Source organism: Leucoraja erinacea, chromosome 5 (assembly GCF_028641065.1).
Source record: "Leucoraja erinacea ecotype New England chromosome 5, Leri_hhj_1, whole genome shotgun sequence".
In the NCBI taxonomy this organism is placed as follows: domain Eukaryota; kingdom Metazoa; phylum Chordata; class Chondrichthyes; order Rajiformes; family Rajidae; genus Leucoraja; species Leucoraja erinaceus.
In genome coordinates, this window is record NC_073381.1 from 64,960,499 (window position 1) to 64,988,433 (window position 27,935).

The 27,935-nt window shown below is 42.0% G+C and overlaps 1 protein-coding gene across 4 annotated transcripts; it reads right to left on the minus strand.

Moving 5' to 3' along the window:
- Positions 1–116: 116 nt before the first annotated feature.
- On the minus strand, positions 117–27,616 carry esco2 (establishment of sister chromatid cohesion N-acetyltransferase 2). 4 transcript variants are annotated; one of them, XM_055635805.1, is made up of 11 exons: positions 27,294–27,616; positions 23,693–23,757; positions 20,272–21,280; positions 12,586–12,652; positions 10,932–10,989; positions 9,643–9,769; positions 6,634–6,765; positions 6,012–6,101; positions 3,902–4,045; positions 1,360–1,544; positions 117–498 (listed from the first exon to the last, which is right to left on the minus strand). In XM_055635805.1, exons 2-11 carry the CDS (start codon positions 23,743–23,745, stop codon positions 366–368), a joined length of 1,998 nt encoding a protein of 665 aa, XP_055491780.1. In that variant the 5' UTR covers positions 23,746–23,757; positions 27,294–27,616; the 3' UTR covers positions 117–365. The 4 variants fall into 4 exon arrangements, with proteins under 4 accessions (XP_055491780.1, XP_055491779.1, XP_055491783.1 ...); XM_055635804.1 differs by having other exon boundaries at positions 27,241–27,616; XM_055635808.1 differs by having other exon boundaries at positions 27,246–27,363.
- Positions 27,617–27,935: the final 319 nt, after the last annotated feature.

The window sequence follows — 27,935 nt, forward strand, 5'->3', positions numbered from 1 at the left end:
AGTTTCTTCGGAACGCAACTAGTGTTTTAGCAGAACTACCTGTAGTTATTCAAGAATTTGTATATTTGAAAAAATATAGTATTTGTAAGTTTGTATATTTGAAAAAGTATGACATATACAAACTATAATTTTTTATTGATGAAATTCATAAATTACAACTACACATTCATACTTTAATTATCAGTTAAAGTTTTCACAAATCCAAATGAATATTATTTCAATTGTTAGTGCTGCAATGGTTCTTGGATCAAATTTGCAAATTGCACAGCATTATAGAAACATTTTACAATAGTGAAGTTTGTTAAAAACTAAAAGGCAAAGCAAAACCATCAACAGGCCAACATTTACTAAAACAAGTTTACTTTTCATGTTAACAAGTTATAAACAAGAAAGTTTGGAGTTTTACTGTATTTAGTTGCAAACAGCTTTCCGGATGGTGTTGGGTCAGAGAAGGCAATTTCATTCTTATTCAGGTATGTTCCATATATGAAAGTATTTCTAAAATAGAGATACAAGTTGGTTCAGAACTAGCAAAACATTTTTGTGAAATAATCAGAAAAGATGGGAAATATTGTAAAATGATGAAAAATACATGAATGTTCAGACAGGGAGAAGGGGAATGACCAATACCCTTAAGGATAAGGATAATAATGGGACATTTAAGATAACTGGCAAAAATCCAAGTTTCCCAATTTGTGTGCGAGGTATGGAAAAGATCATGCAGCAAGCATCACATTGCACAAAGTACTTGGATTATCCATTACTACCTTAAACCAAGGCAATTACAGATCTGGGAAATGGGATTAGGGTAATGACTCTTCAGGCCAGTGTAGACTGAATAATTTCTTATGCCATAAATACTGTAGCAAATTCGTATTGCCTCAAGATGGTGCTGTTGCAGTTTTGTAAATTGCTTGCTAGGTCTCCAGCAGTTAACTATTTAGAAATGAATCATTTGGGTTTGGCTGGACACAGGCAAAGTTATCAAACAACACCATACGTCTCTAAGAGCTGTTAACATCCCCAGCTCAGATCTCAGCTCTTTTAAAACTGGGTTCCAAATTCTATGATATCAGGAGTCTACTCTAATTTCTAGATTCATCAACTCTACATTTCTTGTCTTGGCTATCATCATTGTTCTCCATGCAAAGCACAGATAATTAACAATTCTGGTAGCTACTGGATTTCCTATTTTGCTACTAGTGAATGAAGAAAGGTTTCTGAGTCATAGACTGCAATCAGTGAAGTTGGACAACAACATCCTGCACGATAATTCAGATCAGTTACATCGAGGATAAATTAATAAAGGATTTGTTTATTGGTGTTCGGTCCACATTTTAAAATATTGGAATTGCTTACCGGACAGCATCTAACATTCTGCTGGCGATTTTCTTTCTTCTCATCATGCAAAATACCCAGATTCTGCTCACACCACAGAGAGCTTCTTCGGACTTTGCAGCACATTGCCAGGCACGCCGATGTTCAAATAGCACATTGTTCTCAGTTATTTTCTGATCGGCGGGCTCTGATAGCACCCTGAAGGCCTGAAAAAGTACCACGTAAAAATTGAAGGGTGAAGACTCAGTAACTTAATGAATTTCATGTAATTCACAAAGTGTTCATGATTGGTTTGTGACTTGGTTCGGTAACTTGAAAGTCCAGCAGCGGAAAAGACTGCAAAAAGTTGTGACCATTGCCCAGTCCATCACCAGCTCTGACCTCCCCACCAGCGACAGGATCTATCGAAGTCGCTGCCTCAAAAAGGTGGCCAACATCATCAAAGACCTACAGCATCTGGACACACTCATTTCACAGTTGCCATCGGGAAGAAGGTACAGGAGCCTGAAAAGTAACGACCAGGTTCAGGAACAGCTTCTTCCCTACTGCCATCAGGCTATTAAACACGACAGCAAATAAGCTCTGAACTATAACAGACTATTATTATTATTATTACACTATATTTGTTTATTTATTGAGTATATGTGAATATGTGTATATATACACACTGAACTTTTTTTTTCTCCCATTGTGTATTATGTTTACATGTTTTGCTGTGCTGCAGCAAATCAGAATTTCATTGTCCTATCTGGGACATATGACAATAAAACACTCTTGACTCTTGATTACATTTCTCTACTTAATATTGAATAGGGGAAGGTAAAAAACAGTTTGTGTAATTCTGTGATCATTATCCAGTGTTTATTGTGTAATTTTATCCAGTTGAAGATTTTTAACTTTTGTGTTGAAAACCATGCACCCAACAAATTAATAGACTGAACAGCAAGTAGTTGACAGGAGGATATTTAATTTTTTGTTTCGAGATTAAATCGTGACAGTCACCACTTTGTTATCAGGTCGCAGAGCATTGGGAAATCAATTATTTAGTATTTATGTGCAATTCCCATTCCAATATTAGTCTACTCCGTCCATGACCAAATTCAGGTATTTGATAGAAATACATTAATCATTAAGATGTCATAAAATCCTGATTTTTATGAAAGAAAAAATATGGAAATTTTAGACACCATGATTTCTAAAGAAGAATTAAGATTAGTTTCAGAGAGAAATTTGGAATATATCACCATACCAACAATTACTAACAAATTACTCTGAAACGCTGGGCTTGGAATGCAGGACAACCATAAACTAAAATATTATGACAGGGCAGGAGCTTAGAAGGCAATGCAAAGGTTTAAGGAGTGTTTAACCAGCAGATCGATTTTTTTTTTTAGAATTGTCTCAACTCATGTAAATGATTTACATACAGCACAATCTCAAGCAAAAAAAACAAATGTAAAATGAAATGTCAAATCGCCCATCCTAATGCTCAAAACGGGTCTGCAACCTATGGACCGCGAGCCGAATGCAGCCCGTAACCCGAAATCATCCGGCCCGCAGGCGTGTTTTTTTCCCTGTAATTATCCGGCTCGCAGACTTCCGTAATCTCCGGTACCTCTCGGGCCCCGAGGCCGCAATAGCAGAGCCGCTGAGCCGCAAAGCCACCGGCATAGCCGCGCTCCTGTGTCTGAGCTTCACTGCGGGATCGGGGTTGTCAATAGGCCGGAGAAGAGCGAGTGCGAGTATTTGAGCCACTGCCTTCAGGACAGAGCCAAGTCAATGGTCTGTAGGTACGCCATGTCCGTGAGCGCCCGTACCTTGGGGCCAGTGCTCCGGATGGCGTCCAGCGAAGGGGCGGGATCTATGTGAACATGTGATTTGTTGCCTGCCATCCGGGACGGGATCCATGTGTACACGTAATAGATGTGGCCTGCCGTCCGCTCACAGACATGCATCCTGGCCCCTATGCAGAACAAGGTTGCTGACCCCTGGCTTACATGAACACTTGACACGTATGTAACTATCTTTACAATCAGTGTTTCACATGTGAAACGTGTAATTTCACTTGTTTCTTTATTTGCAGACTGTCATGCTGCATACTCTGTTTAGCTTTACAGTGTCTAATGAGCAAGGGTCAGGCTTGTTTTGTTAAGTCTGCTGTTAGCTCTTATCTTTGCAAGCATCCAATGTGCCTCGACAGAAGTCGACACATACACTGGGGGGAAGTAGATGGGTGGATGGGATTCGTTGAGTATCACTGATGACCAAGCAGGAAATAAGCCAACTGTACTGGGAATAAACAAGAATTGGTTACTCCGAATTGGACTGCTGGCAGGAGTGGAAGAGTACATAAGTGACTACATCACTAGTAATCATGAAAATCAGAGAATATTGATAGCTGCATTTGAGAATTGAAATTGCAAATTTCTGGAGCCTAAAAAAACATACAATGAAAGAATAATCAAGTTAAGAATACGAGTGTGCTGAAGATGAGATCTATAAACCTGTGGAACAGCTAATGTACAATAAGCATAGCTTGATCAATATTATGCAATAGCTTTACCTTTTTGATATGTTCTGCAATAAGACAGCCAACAATCTTCTTTTCATTAGAGATAAACATGTAGGTTTTACTTTGGCTTAGGCAGCTTAATGTGGCTTGTTGAAACCCCAATTCGCTATCGACCAACTCTCTCACTTCTTCCACCTGTTCAAGACACACGCGATGTTATGCGAGAATACATCAAAATAGAAACATACAACTTTGACTTCTACTCTTCATATCCTTGCTTTCAGAAGAATAATCATTCTTGCATATCACCATTCAACCTGAAAGCATGATTCCTCTTCAAAATCCTCTAGAAATAGGAGTAGGGGGAATTCCTGTGAGCTTGCTGAGCAGATGTGATCTTTGGACTCAACTCCATTCTCCTGCCTGATTACCATAATCCATGGTTAGCTGTAGACCCAATAAACGATCTGAGCCTTGAACATAATTAATTAACATCTACAAACACCTGGGAAAGCTAATTGCAAAGATTCATATCCATCAGAAATAGTTTCTCCTCATTTTGATTCTAAATGTCCTTTTACTGAGTGACTACAGCTCCTAAACTCTTCTACCAGACTTCATGCAGCAAGGAAACAGGCTTTTTGACCCAATTCATCCATGACAATCAAGTTGTCTAAATGAGCAATTCCCATTTGCCTGTGTTTGGCCCATATCCCTCTAAACCTATTTTATCCATGAACCTGAATAAACACTTTAAATGTAATTGCATCCACCTCTTACACTTCCCTTGGCAGCTCCTTCCACATACCCTCATCGGGTCTCCTTTAAATCTTCACCCTCTTACCTTAAGTCTATGCCCTCTGGTTTTAGATGCCCCTGGGAAAAGATTGACAAATCATCTTATCTCTGCTCCTCAAAACAAACAGGCACAAAGAGAACATGCAAACACCAGACAGACAGGTTAGTATTGAACTTTGGTTGCTGCAGTTTTACCAGTTGCACCACCCTGCCACCCATTCAGATTAGAATACGGACATGGATAAACTGATAATAGCCGTTGATAGGACATTTCTTTACAAGGCCTCCAAAACTTTTGATCCAACTCGACAATCTACGATAGACAACTCACTTCTCATACTCATGCAACTTTTAAAAAAAACTATACTTAATAGTTTCAGTTTTAAATGTGTCATTATATCACTGAATGTTCTGTTTTTCAAATGATTGTTTTCCCTTCAGAGAATCTTTTGTCTGACATGGTAATTAATGCTCTCTATTACCATGTCCAAATCCAAATGGTCCTTTCACTGCTTTGGTCCATAATGTAGTGTACTAGGAAACTATTCAAAATGCATTTCATGAACGTACACATAACTAACTTTGGCAATTTTATATTCCCATCTGATTGAATGGTGCCAGAACAATCTTGCTCTCAACATTAGCAAAATCAAGGAGCCGATTGTTGACATCAGGAGGGGAAAGTTGTGGATCCACAAGCTCGTCTTTATCAATAAAATGGCAGTGAAGTCAACAGCTTCACGTTCCTGAGCCCAGAACATTGATGCATTCACAAATAAAACTCACCAAGATTTTCTCCTTGTCATGTTGTCAAATATTTTCTTAAACCTCTACTGTTGCACTGTAGAGAGCATGCTGACTGATTGCAACATGGTCTGTTTTGGCAACTCAAACACCCAGGAACAAAGGAAATTACAAAAAGTGGACATCGCTTGTCATCATGTGTACTGATCTCCCTACTATCAAAGGGATCGATAGAAGGTACCTAACATCATAAAGTCCCACACCACCATGGCTATGCACTCATTTCACTCCTACCATTGGGAAGAAAGTATAGGAGTCTGAAAACCATGAACTCAAGTACCCCTTCTTCATAACAACTGGCACTAGCACACTGCAAACACCAACTAAACAAACTGTCTTGGTTGCACAAGGGAGCTTGGGCTTTTTTTGAAACAATAGTTTTTTAAAAATCTATTGAACTTTTTTTGTATTATGTTATCTATTGAGTACTGTGTTAATATCTACCATTCTATGATTAGAGTGGTAGACATCGCCTGGTCCACCACAGGAACTAATCTCCCTACCAACAGAAGGGTCTATAGGGGATGCTGCTCAAAAAGCCATCACTATGCCATTTTACCTTTTTGAGAGCATACTTAGGATCATCAGGGAGAATCATAATAATCTTTCCATCGAGATATTCTGCCACAACACGCTCTTTCTTCCATCCCTGTTGTATTAAAAAGAAATATTCTGTAATGGTGCATTTATTTCAGGTTTCATCAATTCATGAGTGAAAATAATCATCCCAAGCTAAGTTACATTATTTTATACTGTTTCTTGAATTTTCCATTCCAATAAAGCTCAACATAAGCACTTCATCTTTAGATGTGGCACATTAGAACCTTCTGGGGTCAATACAGAGTTCAACTATTTCAGGTATTGTCTTGTAGTTCACATATCTAACATACCCCCTCTCTTTTTCCAGTATTTATGATTTTAATCATCTCCTGCAGACATACCTTCCCCATTTTTCACCCAGTTACACCACCAGGGTCATTCCATGGCAGGAATACCAGGAGAGGTATTTGAGAATTTTAAAAATGTGTTATTGCTATATGAAGACTATGTTACCCGGAACCGTATGCAATACCCTGGGAAGTCAATAAGTAACTTTTAGCTTTCAGATATACTTTGAAGAAATTATCTTTGGACAAAATTGCATTCAACTAGCTTGAGATTGAATACAATATCACTCATACCACAAATCGAAGCCCTTCCAGGAACCTTTGGTGATATTTTATATGCTGCACTTCATCCTCAGGATTGGCTGCTGTATAAATCATGCCACAGGACTTGCACATGATGGGTCCAAAATGCTTCTGACCAGCATCCTACAAAATGACAACATCAAGACAATTTTACTCTCATGGTCTTAGAAAATTATACTCTTGGAAGCTAAAGCACTGTCCCAAGGCAATAAAATAGCCCTAAAAGTTTGTTAGTGGTACAATTGGAAGAGTTTCCTTTTATATTTAATGTATGATTGCTTTAAGAGCAAGTTTATATTTAAACTTTAAATTAATTATTTAATTAATAATCAGTTTCTAATTAATAAAACTGAACTATCTCAATGAATAGCTTCTGTAATAAATCACTTATTTGAATTTTAAATTAAAAATATTTAACAAAACTGTTCACATTAACACGGAGATAGAATGTGCTTTGACCCAGTTTTTAAGCACATGTCAAAAAGCAGCATTCTAATTTCAAATTAAACTTGACAATATTCTTTTGAGTTCAATCCCCACTGAGAAATTTAGTCTCTTTGACAAATGTTTTCTGGACCAAAAGAAACTGTAGTAATCATAATGTCAGTATGTATTAGACTCATTTACCACTAAATTCTGCATATCCTATTTTCAATATCAATTGGCAATGGGAACATTTTACAAACATGCATGAGATAGGTGATGACCATTTGGTCTATTGTGTCATTGATTTATGAGAAATGGTCTAAGCTACAACATTTTCGAAAGACATGGTCAATAATATCAAAAATGCATTTACATCGATCCACTGATCTCTGTAAAGGCTAAGTTTGCAAACGTGTACTCAGCAGGCATGAAGGCAATACACACAGGTTGTCCCCAAAGTTCAAATGCCTGGAAAGGACTAATTTCCCCTACCCTTAGTCACTCCCTCCCTCCATAACCCCTCTCCCCTTCCTATCCCCCACCCCTCCCTCTATCTCCCTGCTCCCCTACTCTTCACCTTTCCCCTATCCCACCGCCACTAAACAAAATGTCTAAATAACATTTCTCCTCCTCCCCTCCCCCACTTTCCTTACAATGGGTGGAACACTGTTGATGGGCAGTTTATGTAAATGAGATCCCATTGTGACATCATAGCTAACTGCCAGTGCAGATGGAAGAATTTTTTCTCAAACTGGGATTTTGTAAAATTAAAAATGTGAATAACTTGTAAAGTATAACATCAATCTGAAGAAAACCTTGATACACCAGACCCCATGACAATGGTGAGTAACGTGGTCCACAAAATGTAGCGCTATCGTGTACCGTTTTGATGTAATTCAAGGCATGACGGATACGCATGCTCACAGACAAGTTGAGTTTTAGTATCTATCTATATATTAAAACTCTGTGTGTGCGTGTGCGGGTGTATGTCAGATTCCATTTTCAGATATTTTTAAAATCCTTCCTTCCACCCCCCCCCTTCCCCACACTCACTCATTTTAAAATCTAAACCGGACTCACGAGCTGCTTGACGTCACAATGCCACATGCCGACCAATCCAGGCCCACCCTGCCTCCAGGCCCCCCCCCCCGCCGCTGTGGATTAAAGGCGCAGAGAGATCGAGCAACTTCTGCAGAACAAACATTCTACAGCTCCGTTCCACTGTAGCTTCTTTGTTCGACACATCTCGGGGCATCGACTCTTCACGCGCTGAACCTTATCATCACTGTTGGCGCAGCTCGTGAGGCCTTGCACTCTCATTCCAGCTGTGGGTTTACAGAGTCAGAAGCCGCTTCTCTCTCTCTCTCTCTTCATTTTCTGGCAGCCCGGCTCTCCTCCACCCCCCACACCCCCCTGCTGCCCGCATCATGCCAAGTACGCTCGCGCCACGCCTCCCACAGCTCGACTCCCGCCCGCCCGCTCCAACCCCCCTCCCCCCACTTTTCACCTCTCTCCCCCATCGTCCCCTTCACCCTCTCCCCCCAGACAGAGCAGAAATCCGGCTGTTGCCAGAACCGCAGCCGCAGTTTTTTCGACTTCTAGCAACTATGCCCGACCGACCTGCTTCAGGGGAGAATTCCCGCCTGTGCCTGTGTGTGAGACTGTTTGTGATGCACGCGCTCTCCATTCAAGCAGACACTCTCACCTGTTTGTGGGGGCGGGTGCTTAGTGTGTGTGACGACACGCGCTCCTCCCCCCGAACTGCAGTCTTCACTGTGTGCCCCTCTCTGTGTCCCCATGCCCGCCCGCCCGCTCCAAACCCCCCCCCCCGTTGTTCAAATTGCGCAGAAATAACCAAAGATCCCATGGCGGCTAAAGGATCTTTGGAAAGAACGAGTGTTCTGCAGATCCGGAGATGAGCGTTCATAGCCACCGCTCACTCACAGCTGCAAACCGAACACCTTTGAAAAAATCTTACGAGCAGCAAGCGAGCTTTGAAATAAACCTTGCGACCCCCCCCTCCTCTCTCTCCTCCTCTCTCTCTCTTTCCCCACTCTCTCTCCTCCCTCTCTTCCTCCCTCTCGCTCTCTCTCTCCCTCACCCCCCTCCCTCTCTCTCCCCTTCCTCCCCCACCCTCCCTCCCCCCCCACCCCGTCACCCCCCTCTCTCTCCTCCCATCTCTCACCCACTCCCTCTGTCTCTCCCCATTCTCTCTCTGCCCTTACTCTCTACCTCTACCACCCCCCCCCCCCCCCCCCCCCCCCCCCCATCCCTCTGTAGACGCGCCTGCGGGTTGGTTGGGGGCTATGCGTCAGTGGATAGGGCAGTTATGGGGGGAAAAGGATCAAATTAATAATGTTAATATAATATCAAGGGGGGTAGTTAGCGTTTTGTGCGGGGGGGGGTGAGAATAGTTAGTGTGTGTGACGCCGCATGCCACCCCCCCCCCCCCCCCACTTCCCCCGCAACCACACATTGGGGGAACAGACCCAACGGGTATGCACTTGGTCTAGTAGATTATAACGTTATTCATTAGCTAGTTCTTTCTATAAAATCAATCCAATTCCAACTTACTATTATTAACTGATCACTATGTACTTTTTCGAAATCTCTCTTTTTGTTTTTCTGTAAAGGGAACTTGGGGAGAGAAACAGAATTGCTGGGTCCAATGGTTGTCGTTTCTTCTTTTGGTAGCTCACATCTGAATAGAAAGAAATTACAATGAGGCGTCTAAGAAAATGAACATTGTAGTAAAATAATTTTGCTATTGCAGCGAATTGTGGATGCCGCCCAGACCATCACACAAACCAATCTCCCTTCCATTGACTCCATGTATACCTCACGCTGCAGCATAATCAAGGACAAGTTGCACCCTGGCCAATCCCTCTTTTCCCCTCTGGCAAAAAGGTATAGAAGTGTAAAAATGCACACCTCCAGATTCAGCGAGTTTCTTCCCAGCTGTTATCAGGCAACTGAACCATTCAACCACAACTAGAGAGTAGTCCTGAACTAATATCAACCTCATTGGTGATCCTCGGACAATCTTTGATACTGGCTTTATCTTGCACTAAATGTTTTTCTTTATCATGTATCTGTACACTGTGAATGGTTCGATTGTAATCACATATTGGCTTCCCACTGACTGGTTAGCAGGCAACAAAGGCTTTTCACTGTATCTTGGTTCACATGACAATAAACTAAACTATTAGATTATTGAGGCAGTTAATAATAACCCTAAACATCTCCATGGCTGTGCTCCGATTTACCACCCGTTGTTTGTCGTCAATCTATTTTATAGCTATTTTAAAAGTTCAAAAGATCAATCTTTTTACATCTTTGCTCCCCTTCTCTCCACCAAATTCCAATTACATTATTGCACCGTTGCCAATGTTTGCACATCATTTCTGCTAGTATGGAGCAACCAAACTGTCCCCTGCACTCCAAGAATAATCTAATCAAGCTACTGTGCATGTAGCATCAAAAAAATCAGCCCGGTGAAAATGAAATATAATGCTTTGCTTTACTTTTCTAAAAAAAAAAAAAGCCTTATTAACCTGCATACTTTTTATTCACCTGGATTCCAAGATCCTGCTGCCATCCCACCAGTTAAGTGCTTTTCAAAATTGAATATGGCCTCATTATTTTTCTAAAAACAAATGCATATATTTGATAAAGACCAGAAAAAACATTCCTGACATAGTGGAAGAGTAATCACGTTTCCCTTTCAGGCCTCTGCCTACTTAACCTATTTAAATGCTTTCAATAAAATTGTGGAGACTGGAGATCTCATAATTCAAAATCATTTGAACAATATAGAAGCTTGGTGCCATGAATACATACTCAAGGCCTATTGCCATCCATACCTTTTACTGCCAGGACGAATACTAAAGATGGGATAGATAGCAGCAGTCGACAGCAAGCCTGAAAAATAAAGATGGTCATTTTCAAAACAAAGGTACCTGACCAAATAATAGTGTGATCATAAAAAACAATACTTTCATTTCAGTAGTCACAATTATAAAGAATTTGTCTTAATTTAAATTAAATTTGGCTTTTTAAATTAAATTTGAAAGAAAAGTTTATGCTTCAATTAAAAATAAACTACATGTTTTCCAATTTACTAGACACACTATATTTTGTACACTTCTATCTTTGACATAATCCAAAAGTTCTGCATTAGCATTCAGAAAATTATTCCATTAATTAGTTTCCTCTCGTTGACTTAAACATCTGTTCTCTCTTATGATACTCTTCTTGCTGTTTTTTTCTAGCTTTAGGCTACTTGATTGTCTCAGTTCTAATGAAGTTCTAAATCTGAAATATAAATGTCTGCAAATTTCAGCATTTTCAGGTTTCCTGCAACTGTTTAATTATGCCAGACAAAGAAAACAGATGCTGGAATCTTGAACAACAAAAAAGTGCTGAAAGAATCCAGTAAGTCAGGTAGCATTTGAGCGAAATGGACTGATAATATTTTGTGTTGGGACCCTAGTTCAGACTGAAGAAGTGTCCTACACAAAATGTTAACTGTTTATTTCCCTCCACAGATGCTGCTTGGCCTGCTGAGCTCATCCAGCACTTAATTTTTTGCTTGATTATGCCACCTAGTTTGTCTTCCTTCATAGCCCCATTTCTTGTTGTGTTTATAAACAATGCTAAAAGCTTATCCATAAACTAAAGCCCATCTTACTATACCAATTATGAATCCATCCTCAATTTTACTCTGAATAGAGGTATGGAATTTTGGGTGGTGCCATCTACATATTGTGCCCATGCATTTTCTATAATGGCTCACAACCACAATACTTAGACACCAGTGAGACCACACCTGGAGTATTGTGTGCAGTTTTGGTTCCCTAATTTGAGAAAGGACATTCTTGCTATTGAGGGAGTACAGCGTAGGTTTACAAGGTTAATTCCCGGGATGGTGGGACTGTCATATGCTAAAAGAATGGAGCGGCTGGGCGTGTGTACTCTGGAGTTTAGAAGGATGAGAGAGGATCTTATTGAAACATATAAGATTATTAAGGGTTTGGACATGCTAGAGGCAGGAAACATGTTCCCGATGTTGGGGGAGTCCAGAACCAGGGGCCACAGTTTAAGAATAAGGGGCAATCCATTTAGAACGGAGACGAGGAAACATTTTTTCTCACAGAGAATTTTGAGTCTGTGGAATTCTCTGCCTCAGAGGGCGGTGGAGGCCGGTTCTCTGGATACTTTCAAGAGAGAGCAAGATAAAGCTCTTAAAGATAGCGGAGTCAGGGGATATGGGGAGAAGGCATGAATGGGGTACTGATTGGGGATGATCAGCCATGATCACATTGAATGGCGGCGCTGGCTTGAAAGGCCTACTCCTACACCTATTGTCTATTGTCATTTGCTTTGTTTCTGAAATGTGCATTATTCACTCGATGTCTTGGCAAGCAATTCTGTAGAGTATAAATTTATTCTCATTAAATAAGATAAGAAATACTACCACCGATTCCACGATCGCATGAAAAAAAAAAAAAAAATCACCTTTATTTTTTTCAGTATTTCCAAGTGATCTTTCATCTTCTTGCTCCAAACTGGTATTTTTTTCATTCTTAAGATACAAGATAAAATAGTGACAAAGCAATTGTTTTTTTAAGTCTATCCTATTTGAACATGCTCAGGTGTGATATTTATGAATGGAATCAGCATATAATATGAAAGGTACATTCCATGTACAAACTCCAATTCTAATACATCTCTTGATAATTCTTTAAACCATTTTTTAAAAAAAGTGAAATTGTCTAAATCTAACAGCATACTGCATCCACTTCTGACAGTCAAATAGACCCATGGTAGATGCATCTTATCAGAATGCATTACAGCTTGGTTTGAAAATTGCTCTTTTCAAGATCTCAAGAAATTGCAGAGAATTGTGGATGAAGCCCAACCACACAAACCAGCTACTACATCTACACTTCAAACTGCCTGGTGAAGGAAGCCAACACAATTGTTTATCCTAACCTAAATTGCAAGATTAGATAATCTGTAGGTAATCTTCCCAGCAAGTGTATTTCAGCAATATACCATTCTAATATACACTTGAAAGGTGGAAGGAGGATTCAGCCACAAGGCTCTGATTCCTCCAGGACCAAGCTTTCTAATTTTCTGGAGAAAGACCATCTCTACAATTAAGATTGGGATTTCATATTAAGCTCACCAATAAGCTGGTTTAGTAAACAATGCTTTAGAAGTCCCAAGTGCAACCAAGACAGTTTGTAGTTCTAAATCTTCAATAGCAATAGGCACTCTTTTTAATCACACTCACAATTTTTTTTTTGAATACAATGGCTTTTTACTATCACGCATGCACTGCACAGTAAAATTCTTGCACATGTCATCATATTTTGGCACCATTTACAAAAGAAGAAAAATCTAAAGCCCATGTTGGATGGACTGGAGCGACCCCGAGTACTGGTGTGTCCCCGATCTAGGTGAGCCGAAGTAAGCCCCAGGGTGCTGCAGCACCTCCTCCGTAGACTTCGACCAACTCGGCCCGCCAACTGACAATGTTCCTCTCCTCACGGAGGGCACTGCCTGCAGCCGACCTTGAAGGCGCTGGAAGAAATACCCCGGTCCATCTCCTAGCGGCCCACTCATCGTGTCCTCTGCTCTCCTTGACCATCCAGTTTTTGGTGGCTTCCGAGCTTTGCCTGCAGATAGCGGTCCACCAGTTTCTTCTTCGCAGCGGAAAACCAGGCCTGCTGCCACACGTGGCTGAGGACAGCCTGCCGGGTCTATTCTTGTTTGGTGCTGCAGTGCATCCCAGGAGCTCTCTGCCATCTCTGCAGCGTATCCTGTGAGCGTTCTGCTGCTGTGTGGTGGGTTTCAAGTGTTAAGTGATGTCTTTCAAGGTTTTTTTATTTACAGCTTGCAGTTGTTACATATCCAGGAAAAAATAAGCCAAATCCTGTCACACTAAAAGATCTAAAAGAACTACACAGGCTTTCCATAGAAGACTTGGATCCTTTATTTGTCATTCAGACCTTTTGGTCTGAACAAAATGTCATTGCCTGCAGCCATACATGTAATAATAAACAACAAAACACACAATAAACACAAATTAACATCCACCACAGTGAATTCACCAGGCACCTCCTCACTGTGATGGAGGCAAAAATCTTAGGGTTACTGTCTCTTCCCTCCTCTTCTCCCTCTGCGCTGAGGCGATACCCCACCGGGCGATGGTAAGTCAGTCCTGCGGCTCACCGAGCTCCGCGAACGGGCCGGTTCAAGCTCCGCGGCCCGGGGTGGTCGAAGCTGCCGCCTTCCAGTCCAGCGGACGCAGCTGTTGCCGCGGGAGCTCCGGAAAACAGGCACCAGCCTGTGACCTGCGAGCTCCCGACGATGTCCTCCACTGGCCCGCGGCCAAGCCCCGGATTCAGGTCGCTGCCTGAAGCTACCGGAGCACCGTCTCAGCCCCGCGCCCGGGCCGCCACAGCTACCGGAGCACCGTCTCAGCCCCGCGCCTCCCGTCGGGCTGCCTCAGCCACCGGAGGGCCATCCCAGCCCCGAGCCGCCCTAACGGGAGCGCCGTCCCAGCCTCGAGTCGTGCCGCTGCCACCGAAGCGTCTGAGCCCCGCGCCGGGCCGTCCTCACCGGAGCGCCGAGCCGTGCCGCTCCCACCGGAGCGTCTCAGCCCCGCGCCGGGCTGCCCTCACTGGAGCACCGAGTCGTGCCGCTGCCCGAACGCCGCCACAGCTCGAAGGCAGCCAGCCTCACGTTGGTGAGTCCTGGCTGGCTCTACCTCCGGAGCCTCGAGGTCTGTCGCAGGTTGGAGGCCGCCAGCTCCGCCATTATGCCTCAGCGCAGACGGAGGCAGAGAAGGGGGATACGACAAGAAAAAGTCGCATTCCTCCGAAGGGAGAGACAGAAATCCCTGTTTCAGCCCCCCCCCCCCCCCCCCCCCCACAACACAACCTAATAACCAAAGATTTAACTAAACAAGACAAAAAAACCAACACAAAAATGTAAAAACAGACGGACTGCAGGCGAGCCGCAGCCATTCAACAGTGTCGCCACTTCCAGAAGAATTCATAGAAAATAGGTGCAGGAGGATGCCATTTGGCCCTTCGAGCCTGCACTGCCATTCATTGTGATCATGGCTGATCATCCACAATCAGTAACCAACCCATGCCTGCCTTCTCCCCATATCCCTTGATTCCGCTAGCCCCTAGATATCTATCTAACGCTTTTAAATTCATCTTGTGAATTGGCCTCTACTGCCTTCTGTGGCAGAAAATTCCACAAATTCACAACTCTCTGGGTTAAAAAGTTTTTTCTCATCTCAGTTTTAAATGGCCTCCCCTTTATTCTTATTCTGTGGGCCCTGGTTCTGGAATCCCCCAACATTGGGAACATTTTTCCTGCACTAGCTTGTCCAGACCATTTATAAGTTTCTATAAGATTCCTTCTCATCCTTCTAAATTCCAGTGAATACAAGACCAGTCTTTCCAATCTTTCCTCATATGACAGATCCGCCATCCTGGGGATTAACCTCGTGAACCTATGCTGCACTGCCCCAATAGCAAGGATGTCCTTCCTCAAATTAGAAGACCAAAACTGCACACAATACTCCAGATGTGATTTCACCAGGGCCCTGCACAACTGCAAGACCTCTTTACTCCTTTACTCAAATCCTCGTGTTATGAAGGCCAACATGCCATTAGTTTTCTTCAATGCCTGCTGTGGGGTGGGAGATTGCAACCTTCACGTGGTCCGTACTGTATCGACGAATGCAATCAACCTGGCATGCACAATCAAATAAGATCAAATAGAACAAGTTGTCCTACAACTTTAGGCTGTGCACACCATACGCAAGAAGAAGAATGCCTGCTGTACCTGCATGTTTGCTTTCAGTGACTGGTGTAGAAGGGCACTCGGGTCTCGTTGCACTTTCCATTTTCTAATCTGACACCATTGAGATAATAATCTGCCTCCTTGTTCTTGCCACGAAAGTGGATAACCTCACTTTTATCTAAAATTAAACTGCATCTGCCATGCATCTGCCCACTCACTCAATCTGTCCAAGTCACACTGCAACCTACTAGCATCCTCTTCGCAATTCACACTGACACCCAGGTTTGTGTCATCTGGAAATTTGCTAATATAATATACTTTTAATATACTTTCTTATATATACACAAGACTATCAACCTCTGTGGCGTTTCTAGACACAAAAAGTTAGTATAACGTTTTGGGTTAAGACCCTTCTCTGTGGCGCTTCTTACTAGCTCAAAACCAAAACCAATCACCCGTGTTGTGTCCCATCCGAATTGGTCTTAATCCTCGGGGGTCTTTTGGCATCACCTTAGTCTTAATAAGGGGCTGTTGTTCACAAATTTGATAGTAGCTGGACTCTGGTTATTCGTGGTCACTTCAGCAATTCATTGCAGACCCCTAATAATAGCCAGATGGTTGTTGGGAAGAAGCCGTTTCTCAACCTGATCATCTGTTTTCAGATTCCTATTCCTTCTACCCGATGGCAAGATTGAAACGAGTGTGGCCAGGCTATTCATGGGCATTCGAGATCCCAAACCAAGCTATAATGCAACCAGTCAAATACTCCCCAACATACACCTGTATATTACACCATATTATACCCAAGAGTGTTTGTCAACATAGTGAATCACCTCAATTTTATAAGGAAGTAGAGGCTTGATGGGCTTTCTTTATGATCTAGGACAGATCTTCAGATATCCATGCCTAAGAACTTGAAGCTGTTGACTTTCACCACCAAATGACTCGTCAATGAAGACAGGTTTGTGGTTTCTCAGCCTTCTTCCAAAGTCAACAATCAGCTCATACGTTTTACTGACGTTGAGAACAGGGATGCTGTTGTGGCACCATTTAATCAGACGATATAGTCTTGATGTCATTACCTGTAATTCACCCATTGGTGATGTTGTCGACAAATTTAAAGGTGCTATGTCCGGCTACACAGACATGGGTATAGAGTGAGTAGAGCAGGGGACTTAGCTCACAGACTTGGGTTGCCACTGTGCTGATGGTTATCGAGGAGAAAGTGTTGTTGCCAATTTGTATTGATTGTGTTCTGTTCCTACGGAAGTCGAGGATCCAGTTGCAAAGTGGTGCACAGAGACCCAGTCCCTCAAGCTTGGTTACAATTTTGGAGGGGGACAATGGTGTTGACTATGAACAAAGCCCTAATTTTCTATGTATTTTTTATTGTCCAAGAAGTCCATTGAAGAGTGGAGAGCCAGAGATCACATCCTCCATTAATCTATTGTGTAGTATGTGAAATTGTATTGGGTCCAGGCTCTTGTCAAGGTGATAGCTGACATGTGCCATAACCACCATCTCAAAGCACTTCATCACCATGGATGTTAGTGCCTCCTGTTTGGTGGTCATTGAAGCGCGTCACTTGCCATTCTTGGGCATTATTATTATTGATGCTCCATTAAAGCAGGTGGGAATCTCAGACCTCAGTAATGAGGTTGAAGATACAATATAAAATAAACCAAAATTTCCCAATGCTTAAAAGTTAAGTAAATCTAAACATATGATGCTTAAACCATAACTTACATATGCTACACCCTTAGTTTAATTTCATCCTAAATGTTGAATGAAGCAAACACAATTACCAGGGATAACAATTTAACCCACACACATATATAGCCATATAACAATTACAGCACGGAAACAGGCCATCTCGGCCCTTCTAGTCCGTGCCGAACACTTACTCTCACCTCGTCTCATCTACCTGCACTCAGACCATAACCCTCCATTCCTTTCCCGTCCATATACCTATCCAATTTATTTTTAAGTGATAAAATCGAACCCACCTCCACCACTTCCACTGGAAGCTCATTCCACACAGCTACCACTCTCTGAGTAAAGATGTTCCCCCTTATGTTACCCCTAAACTTCTGTCCCTTAATTCTGAAGTCATGTCCTCTTGTTTGAATCTTCCCTACTCTCTATGGAAAAAGCTTATCCACGTCAACTCTGTCTATCCCTCTCATCATTTCAAAGACCTCTATCAAGTCCCCCCTTAACCTTCTCCGCTCCAAAGAATAAAGACCTAACTTGTTCAACCTTTCTCTGTAACTTAGGTGCTGAAACCGAGGCAACATTCTAGTAAATCTCCTCTGTACTCTCTCTATTTTGTTGGCATCTTTCCTACAATTTGGTGACCAAAATTGTCCATCATACTCCAGAATTGGCCTCACCAATGCCTTGTACAATTTTGACATTACATCCCAACTTCTATACTCAATGCTCTGATTTATAAAGGCCAGCACACCAAAAGCTTACTTTACCACCCTATCTATATGAGATTCCGCCTTCAGGGAACTATGCAGTTATTCCTAGATCCCTCTGTTCAACTGCATTCCTCAATTCGCTACCATTTACCATGTACGTCCTATTTTGATTTGTCCTGCCAAGATGTAGCACCTCACACTTATCAGCATTAAACTCCATCTGCCATCTTTCAGACCATTCTTCCAAATGGCCTAAATCTCTCTGTAGACTTTGGAAATCTAATTCATTATCCACAACACCACCTATCTTAGTATCATCTGCATACTTACTAATCCAATTTACCACACCATCATCCAGATCATTGATGTATATGACAAACAACAGTGGACCCAACACAGATCCCCGAGGCACCCCACTAGTCACCGGCCTCTAACCTGACAAACAGTTATCCACCATTACTCTCTGATATCTCCCATTCAGCCACTGTTGAATCCATCTTGCTACTCCACTATTAATACCCAACAATTGAACCTTCTGAACCAACCTTCCATGTGGAACCTTGTCAAAGGCCTTACTGAAGTCCATATAGACAACATCCACTTTACCCTCATCAATTTCCCTAGTAACCTCTTCAAAAAATTCAAGAAGATTAGCAAACATGACCTTCCAGGCACAATTCCATGTTGACTGTTCCTAATCAGATCCTGTTTATCCAGATGATTATATATATTATCTCTAAGTATCCTTTCCATTAATTTGCCCACCACTGACGTCAAACTAACAGGTCTATAATTGCCAGGTTTACTCATAGACCCCTTTTTAAACATTGGAACATCCGTGGTACGCCAATCCTCCGGCACCATTCCAGTTTCTAATGACATTTGAAATATTTCTGTCATAGCCCCTGCTATTTCTACACTAACTTCCCTCAATGTCCTAGGGAATATCCTGTCAGGATCGGGAGACTTATCCACTTTTATATTTTTCAAAAGTGTCAGTACTTCCTCTTCTTTGATCCTCATAGTTTCCATAGCTACCATACTTGTTTCCCTTACCTCACATATCCTTCTACTTGGTGAATACCGAAGAAAATAAATTGTTCAATATCTCTCCCATCTCTTTTGGCTCCGCAGATAGCTGTCCACTCTGACTCTCAACCGAACCGGGGCATAAAGATTCTGTACTCTTAAAATGTCACCTTTAAATGTCCTCCATTTCTCTTCTACATCCTTCCCATAAAACAAAATGTCCCAATTCACTCCTTTTAAATCCTTTCGCATCTCCTCAAAGTTAGCCTTTCTCCAATCAAAAATCTCAACCCTTGGTCCAGTTCTGACCTTCTCCATAATTATATTGAAACTAATGATATTGTGATCACTGGACCCAAAGTGCTCCCCAACACATACCTCCGCCACCTGACCTGTCTCATTTCCTAACAGGAGGTCCAGCACTGCCCCTTCTCTAGTAGCCTCTATGTACTTCTGCAAAAAACTATCCTGCACACATTTTACAAACTCCAAACCATCCAGCCGATTTACAGAATGTGTTTCCCAGTCTATGTGTGGAAAATTAAAATCTCCCACAATCACTAACTTGTGCTTACTACTAATATCTGCTATCTCCTTACATATTTGCTCTTCCAATTCTCGCTCCCCATTAGGCGGTCTATAATACACCCCTATAAGTGTTGCTACACCTTTCCCATTTCTCAGTTCCACCCAAATAGCCTCCGTAGACGAGCCCTCTAATCTATCATCTCTGGTTTTGGTGACATGGTACACAGGAACATAGTTAATGAATAAACACTTTTGACTCACACCATTCTGTACGCACAAACAGGATTCCTACAAAAGCAAGAACTCAGTGATTATGAAATAACAAACATATATTCTAGAAATAATTAAGTGCAGGCAAATGTGATACAATATCTAATACAGGCTCTCTTACTTCTGCCGTTGAATCTTTCTGTTGCAATGACTTCTCCATGGTTGCAAATGTTGAATAATTGGATTGTTCCACTTCGATTCTGTGAAGTACCACCTTCAATTCCTTAGTAAGCAAAACATTGGCTAAATGTGCAGTTAAGTATGTCGATTTTTCAACTTTTCCTCGTTTGGCTTTCATACTAGAAGCATTGTCATTGATCTTCTCATTCAATTTATTGCTGTGATCACTTGTCAGAAGTTTGTTCAGATTGGATTTGTCTTTGTCGTTACTCTCCCTTTGTTGGCTTACGCCATCAGATGAAAGCGATTTGTTGTTAGTTTCTGGAAGACTCTTTTTGAAGCAAGGCTGGGATTTTCTACCAGTAGAAAAGAAAGCTGCTCCTTTTTGAATTCTAGGTCTTTGCTGTACCTTCAAACCATTTATCCTTGAACTAAAAGTAAGTGTTTTGGCTACTGTTCCGTAATGCACACTATCTTTCAGAATGGTCCGTTTTGAAGTAGCGTTTGATTTGACTTTATCTATTTGTGATTCCTTTGAAGCGAATGGAACTTTAGAAATGGAAACAATTGACATTTTTTCTTTTGTTCCTATCTTTCCCTTTGCTTGATATTTTACGCTCTCCATTTCAGATTGTTGAGTTGGAGCAACCGACTTAGGAAGCTTATTGTGATTGATTAATTTTCTCTCAAGAGGGGTGAGATACGACTGCTTTTCCATCCTGTAAAAAGACTTTGGAGACATTACAGACTCACATGGACAGTCCTTTTCATTAGGAGTCAGTCTGGAGGTTTTCTGTGAATCATCTTGGTGTTCATTAATAGACAAATTGTCTGAAGCACAATTGATGATATTTTCTTTATAATTATTATCACTTTGAGAATGTATTAACTTTGAGGTTGTTAACTTAGGCGAGGTAATTTTTAATGAACAGTCATCATCATGAAACTTAAGTATTCTTTTTCTTCCCGCTGTTCCTGATATTGGAGTGTTGATGGGGGTGTAATCTTGCCTTTTAAATACAGATAAACACACAAATTAGTTGTTTACAACTAAACATTTCCCCAGACGGGCAAGTTATATTTTTGGAGGACCAAGAAATCAAGAAGCAAGTTACTCCAGGGAGTTACTCCAGTTCGAACAAGTGATTCTGCGTTGATTTTCAGCGGTCGCGGCAAGTGGACAGCAATGGCGGCCAAATCTCCCACCATATAAAGGGAGGGAGAAAGTGGCCGACGCTGACCCTTTGCAGTGGCAGTGCGCGTGTGCAGGGCAGCACATGCGCACAATCACGGCCGATGATGTGCTGGCCAAAGATCCTCGCTATAGGATCTTTGGTGCTGGCTGTGGTTGTGCGCATGTGTAAGGCGGCCGGCCGTGCCGGCGGACGAGGAGCGGACGGAGACCCGAGACATGGACATGGGTAGCGGGCGGAGACGGAGAGAGAAAGATAGAGAGGGGGCCCGCTCAGGTGTCCCGGGTGCTTGCCAAGCCGGGCAAATTGGCATGGCTTTTAGGTTGCCCGGTGGGACTGTGGGTTGCCATTGGCACCCGGGCAACTGCTAATTTTGAGCCCTGAATGTGCTAAGTTCTGTTCTTAAACAACAAGTTCTGGACGATGAAGGATTGCAAACTTTATTTTGTGAAGTTGAAGCAATTTTAAATGATTGACCCATTACTAGGAGTTTTGATGATCCAAAATGACCTGGAAGCACTTACACCAAATCATATTGTGCTGATGAAGACTATTCCAATGCTACCACCTGGGCTCTTTGTGAAAGATTTATATGAGACGCAGATGGAGACAAGTACAATATACGGCAGATCTTTTTTGGAAAAGGTGGACACAAGAATATTTGCCTCTAATTCAAGAATGACAATGACGGTTGAAAGTAAGAAGAAATTTAATTTCAGGTGATATCGTTTTGGTGGTTGATTCTACTGCACCACTAGGTTCTTGGTTGATGGCAAAGATACTGGAGATCATGCCAGACGTTAAGAGTTTGGTGCAGACAGTACGACTTCAGACTAAGAACAACGTCTTGGTAAGACCGATAACCAAGATATGTCTGCTTTTAGAAGGAGAAGGTGAAGATGGAAGAATCGCTAAAGAAGTCTGAATGCTAATGTATAATGCTTATTTCTTTTATTTTTGGAGATATGTTAAGCTTTTATAGCTCCTTTTTTTAATGTTTATTGGTAATTGCCTCATTATATACAGAACAATTAGGGGCTGGTATGTAGGAGCCATTAAGCTTAAGTCAGTATTATCATGTCTGATATTTTTAGTTTTAGTTTTTATCTGCCTGTACTTTTGTAGGTGGGATTTGATACGTAGTAGGGGTGTGTTCTTTTGTTAGTGTCTAATCAGATTAGAAGTTTCAGTTTGGTGTCGGACAATGAGGGGGAAACAGTTTTCTACCATGATCATGACACACATGTTACGAGACGACATACCTTTATAAGAAGCTTTTATATGATTTATATGATGTGAATGGAACAGCAATAATGAACGGAAAGTTACGAGTTATTTCTTTGTTTTGTATTACTTCAATAAAAAAAGCAATCAATCAAGAAACGACATCTGGAAGATTCATCTTTGCTCTCTTATATGTGTCGTAAGTGCGTTAGGCTATACCTTCAAATCATCTGACTGTATGACTGAAAATGTTTTAAAAACTGCCATTATATTGATCATAACTATAAAAGATAGTGAAAATCCCATCAAAGTAATCACCCTCTTCATAGTCTGAGTTCAACCATAGAGCCTTACCTGATGATCTCCCAGGAATATCCATTCCAAGTCTTTCCAGGTGAGATAAAGGTTCACATACACCGCCTCTAAACTCATCTACTCCAGTGTTGTCCCCACCTCCTCTTTCTCTCTCCCCTTCTCTTCCCTATGCCTTACCTGGACTCAAACCAATTTCTTCCTCTGCAATCTGTCTCTCTTGCACTTTACCTCTGCCCCAAAGGAGATCCCGACAATCCAAGAACATGAATCTCTCGCCAATGCACAAGCTCCTCAGCCATGCATTCACTGTCCCATCTTCCTTTTGGCACGTGGCACCAAGCAAATCCATAAGTTATAGCTCTTGAGGTCCAGGTTTTTAACCTACTGCTTAACTCCCTATATTCACTTTGTGGAACCTCATCCCTTTTTCTAGCAATGTTGTTTGTATCAATGAGGGCACACACCTCTGGTAACTCACACTCTCCCTTAATAATGTTCTGAAACTGCTCAGGCATCCCAGATGCAGGCACTTGGGAATCAACAAACCATTTTGGAGTCTTGTTTGCAGCCACAGAATCTCCCATTTGTCCTTTACTTGAAAGGAAAGATAGCAAGAGGCTTGAATGGAGGATAAATACTGGCTAGCCTGTATCTGTGCAGTACTCTCAATGTGAAGAAAACACAGCTTACCCATCACCTTTAGAAGAACTAAGTTTCCTCTTTTTTGGATTGTATTTAGACATTTTCCTCTTGAACTGAAATAAATTGAAAACTAATGGTTAATTACATAATCAAAAGCAGCTGGAGTAAAAGAAGTAACAAGCACAATTATATTGTGTATAGTAACATTCAATGTGACTGGGTATCATCTATATTTCTAGAAATACTTTATTTATATTGACAAATTTTTACTGCCTACTTTTAAGTTTGGACAGAAAGAATATAAAGATTAAACTTTTGTAATGGACATCAAAATCAATATGGAAATAGAATGATCAAGATCAATGTGATCATGTTAAAAGCAGTTAAAAGTGATTTTATTTATTTATTTTTAATTTATAAATCGGTGGAAATATTTGAATCATTATTTTGCTTCAGTATTCACAACAGGATACATCCTATGAAAATTGACGCCGAATCATTATGGGACTAAGAATTACAAAATCATGTAATAAATTAGATAATGGTGAAAAATAATAACAAATCCCCAGGACTGGGTGGATTTATCTGAGAAAATGCACAGTGCTCTAACAATAACTTCCAAAGATCTCTCGATTCATTTCTTTAGAAAATTTGTGTATATACCTCTTGTTCAGTAAGAGGAAACCAAGAAAATATCTAGTCAACATTTCATGTTGTTGACCTGTACTAGAATTGAAACGAAAAACTCAGAAAGCATACATGCTATAAGTTGCAAAGATGACAGAGTAATTGATGGGAGAGAACAAAGCAAATGTTTGTGATATGATGGAGACCAATGGGCCTGTCCCACTTACGTGATTTTTTCGTCGACTGCCGGCACCGGTCATAGATCTCTGCAGGTCGCCGAAAATGTTCAACATGTTGAAAATCCAGCGGTGACCAGAACAAGGTACAACTCTTTAGGCTGCTGAGGAGATTACTAATGACCATACAGGCAAAACCCCGTTGACATGTCGTGGGATGAAGCCTGTATGATTGTGAGTAGTTGCCCAAAGAGTCGTACCTTGTTCTGGTCGTCACTGGATTTTCAACATGTTGAAAATTTTCGGCGACCTGTGACGATCTATGACAGGTGCCAGCAGTTGCCAAAAAAGTCGCGTAAGTGGGACAAGCTCATAAGAGTTTTTGACCTTTCGCTGGAACCACTCAACTGAACAAAGCTGGACATCAAAAGTGATGTATTAGGGAAAATTGACATGTCCAAATACAACAAAGATTGCATGGATGTTAAATGACCAGGAGGAATAATGCAATGTAATTTGCGAGTTTTTTTTACAGTTGTTCCAAGATTGTAACCTGGTAAAAGATTTAAACATGAGATACCAGAAAAGATCACAGAATGAATAGGTAACAATATTCAAAACTTTAATATAAAGTGAGGGGAATAGGACTAAAGTTCCATCAGGTCTTTCTCAGTCTAATGATTCAGTAAAAAAAAACACAATCCAAGTTTGTCCAAACTCCCCGAGCTAACATCCTCTGATAAAGGCAACACTCTCTCAAAAGCCTTCCCATCCTTCCAGTAAAGAGGCAACTAGAATGGCACACAATACTCTAAAAGCAGCCTAACTAAAGTTTTATAAAGGTACAAGACTTCCTGACTTTTATACTCACTGCCCTGCCTGATGAAGGCAAGCATATTATACACCTTTATTAACCATTATTTACTTTTTTTGCTACTTTCAGGGAGCTACGGACATGGACACCAAGTTGCTGTTAAAGGTCCTGCCATTAACTGTATAGTTTCTCATTAAAATTGGCATTTCAAAATACAACATCTCACACATTTCCAGATTAAACAATCTGCAATGATCTATATCCTGCCGTATTCTTTGACATCTTTCACTGTCCATATTTTCAGTCAATCACAAATTGAGGTCACAGCACTAATTCCTGCAGAGCACCACCAGTTACAGACCTACAGCCTGAAATAACACCCTTTCACCACCACCAAGTCTTCTGTAAGCCATTTTTATTAATTTACCAAGTCACCATGGTTGCCACACACCTTAATCTGGATAAACCTATCATGAGGGACATTGTCAAATGCTTTACTGAAATACATGACAACCTCCATTGCCATGACCACATAAATCATAGTCATCTCCTAAAAAAGTTTGTAAGACATGACCCACCCAGAGTAAAAACATGTAGACTATCTCCAATTAGCCATTTCCTTCCAAATGCAAATAAATCCTAACCCCAAATCTCCAAATGCTTCCTTACCTTTGATTTGAGGCTCCACCTATAATGTCCTGGATCATCCCAATTTCCCTTCTTAAAAAAAATATATTCGTCAAGTATATAGAAGGAACTGCAAATGCTGATTTACAAAAACAGACACAAGTAGCCAGGGTCCCCACCTGAAATGTCACCTATCCATGTTCTCTAGAGATGCTGCCTGACTAGCTGAATTACTCCAGCACTTTATGTCGATCTTTGTGAAGGCCCATTCAGAAATTAAAACAGAAAATACTGATGATGCACAGCCAGTCAGTCAACATCTGCCGAAAGTTTTTTACTATTCTGACATGGTGGAATGAAACATTTTTGTGTGCTATCCAGTCAAAGAACACACTGCACATGAATCCAATCAAGCTGTCCAAAGTGCACATAGACAATAATGTCCCACTTAGGTGATTTTTTAGGCAACTACAGGCAACTAGTTTGTTGCCACATGTTCGCCGGGAGTAGTCTCAGTCGTATAAAAAGTGGTAGAGTCTTTCTGGTCGCCGCTAAATTTTCAACAGGTTGGAAATTTTTCGGCGATAGTGGGTTTGACGCCAATGAGCGTAGCTCGACTTCTCCTGACAAATGTACTGTCGTGGGTTGTCCTCGGTTTTTCGGCGACCTGCTACGACTACGACAGTCGCCGACAGTTACCTAATAAAAATCGCCAAGTGGGACAGACCCATAAAGGGTACAGATAAAAACACTTCATTAGAACTAGAAATAAGAGATGACAATTTAGTTTCGTTTTAAATTGCTGACAGCTTCAGGGAGAATGGATTGCGAAAATGGGAATCTGATAGGGCGAGGCCAGGGTTGCCCACATGGGGCACAATCTAATAAGGTACAAGTTTAGGATGAGGACATGGACAGTTCTTCATGAAGTGCAGAGGGTAACCGAAATGATCGCGGTAAATTCCCTGACAAGGTTACCCACGAGTTCCATTAACAGCTATCCTTCAAGTTAACTAATCTATAAAATGCAAATATTGGAAATCGGAAATAAAAATGAAATTATGTGAATACGCGGGAGGTCTGGCAACGCCTAAATAAAGATAAATAAAGTTAACATTGCATGTCCTAGACTCTTCATCTGTATCCTAAAGATGCTTTGTGTGACTATTCCAACAGGTTATACTTAATTTAAAATTTCCACCTGCAGTATGCTAAAAGACGGCCAAAAATGCAGCGATGGGTGGGAGGAAGTGTGAGGCGCGTCTCAGGAGCTGCAGGTCTCCCGCCCAACACTTCACCCAATCGCTGCAGCGGGCGGCCCAGCGGGGAAAGCAAAGCACCTCAGCCCTCACCTCACCCACAACAGCCTGAGCTCCTCTCTCCGTCCGCAGTTCACCGGGCTCACCCTTCCTTGACGTCCCCTCCCTCTCCTCAGGTCACCAGGTTCCTCCTGGGGCTTCACTTCCTCAACGCTTCTCTCCTTGGGTCACTGGGTTCACCCTGTCCTCAGTGCCCTCTCTCTCTCAGGGCACCAGGTTCCTTCTCCTGGGGTTTAGCGCCTCTCTCCTCAGGGCACTGGGTTCACCCTGTCCTCAGGACACGGGGCTTATGTTGCATTCGGCGCCTTTCTCTCTGCTCGGGTTACCGGGCTCACCCAGGCCTTGACGCTTCTCTCCTCGGGTCACCGTGTTCGGCGTCTCTCTCTCTCTCTCTCCCTTCAGGTCACCCAGGCTCACACCGCCCTTGACGTCTCTCTCTCTCTGCCCTCCCCGGTTGCCCACTCCTGTGTTGCCCGTCGTCGGGTGCCCTCTCTCTCTCTTCAGGTCCCCAGGTTCCCGCTCCCCCCCAGTTGCCGCTCCCGGTTGCCCGCTCCTGTCCCGGTTGCCCCTCCCTTCCCCGGGTTGTTGCCCGCTCCCCTTCTGTCCCTGGGTTGCCCGCTCCTGTCCCCGGGTTGCCCGCTCCCTTCTGTCCGCTGTCCCCGGGTTGCCCGCTCCCTTCTGTCCCGGGTTGCCCGCTCCTGTCCCCGGGTTTTTCCCGCTCCGGGCCT

Coding starts and splice junctions, on each gene's coding strand:
- esco2 (XM_055635805.1), bottom strand. CDS start 23,745: ATGTCTAAATACAATCCAAAAAAGAGGAAACTTAGTTCTTCTAAAGGT. Junction 4,046..6,011: donor CTAAGTATGCTCTCAAAAAG/GTAAAATGGCAT, acceptor TGTCTTGAACAG/GTGGAAGAAGTGAGAGAGTT. Junction 499..1,359: donor AGAATGTTAGATGCTGTCCG/GTAAGCAATTCC, acceptor TCTCTATTTTAG/AAATACTTTCATATATGGAA.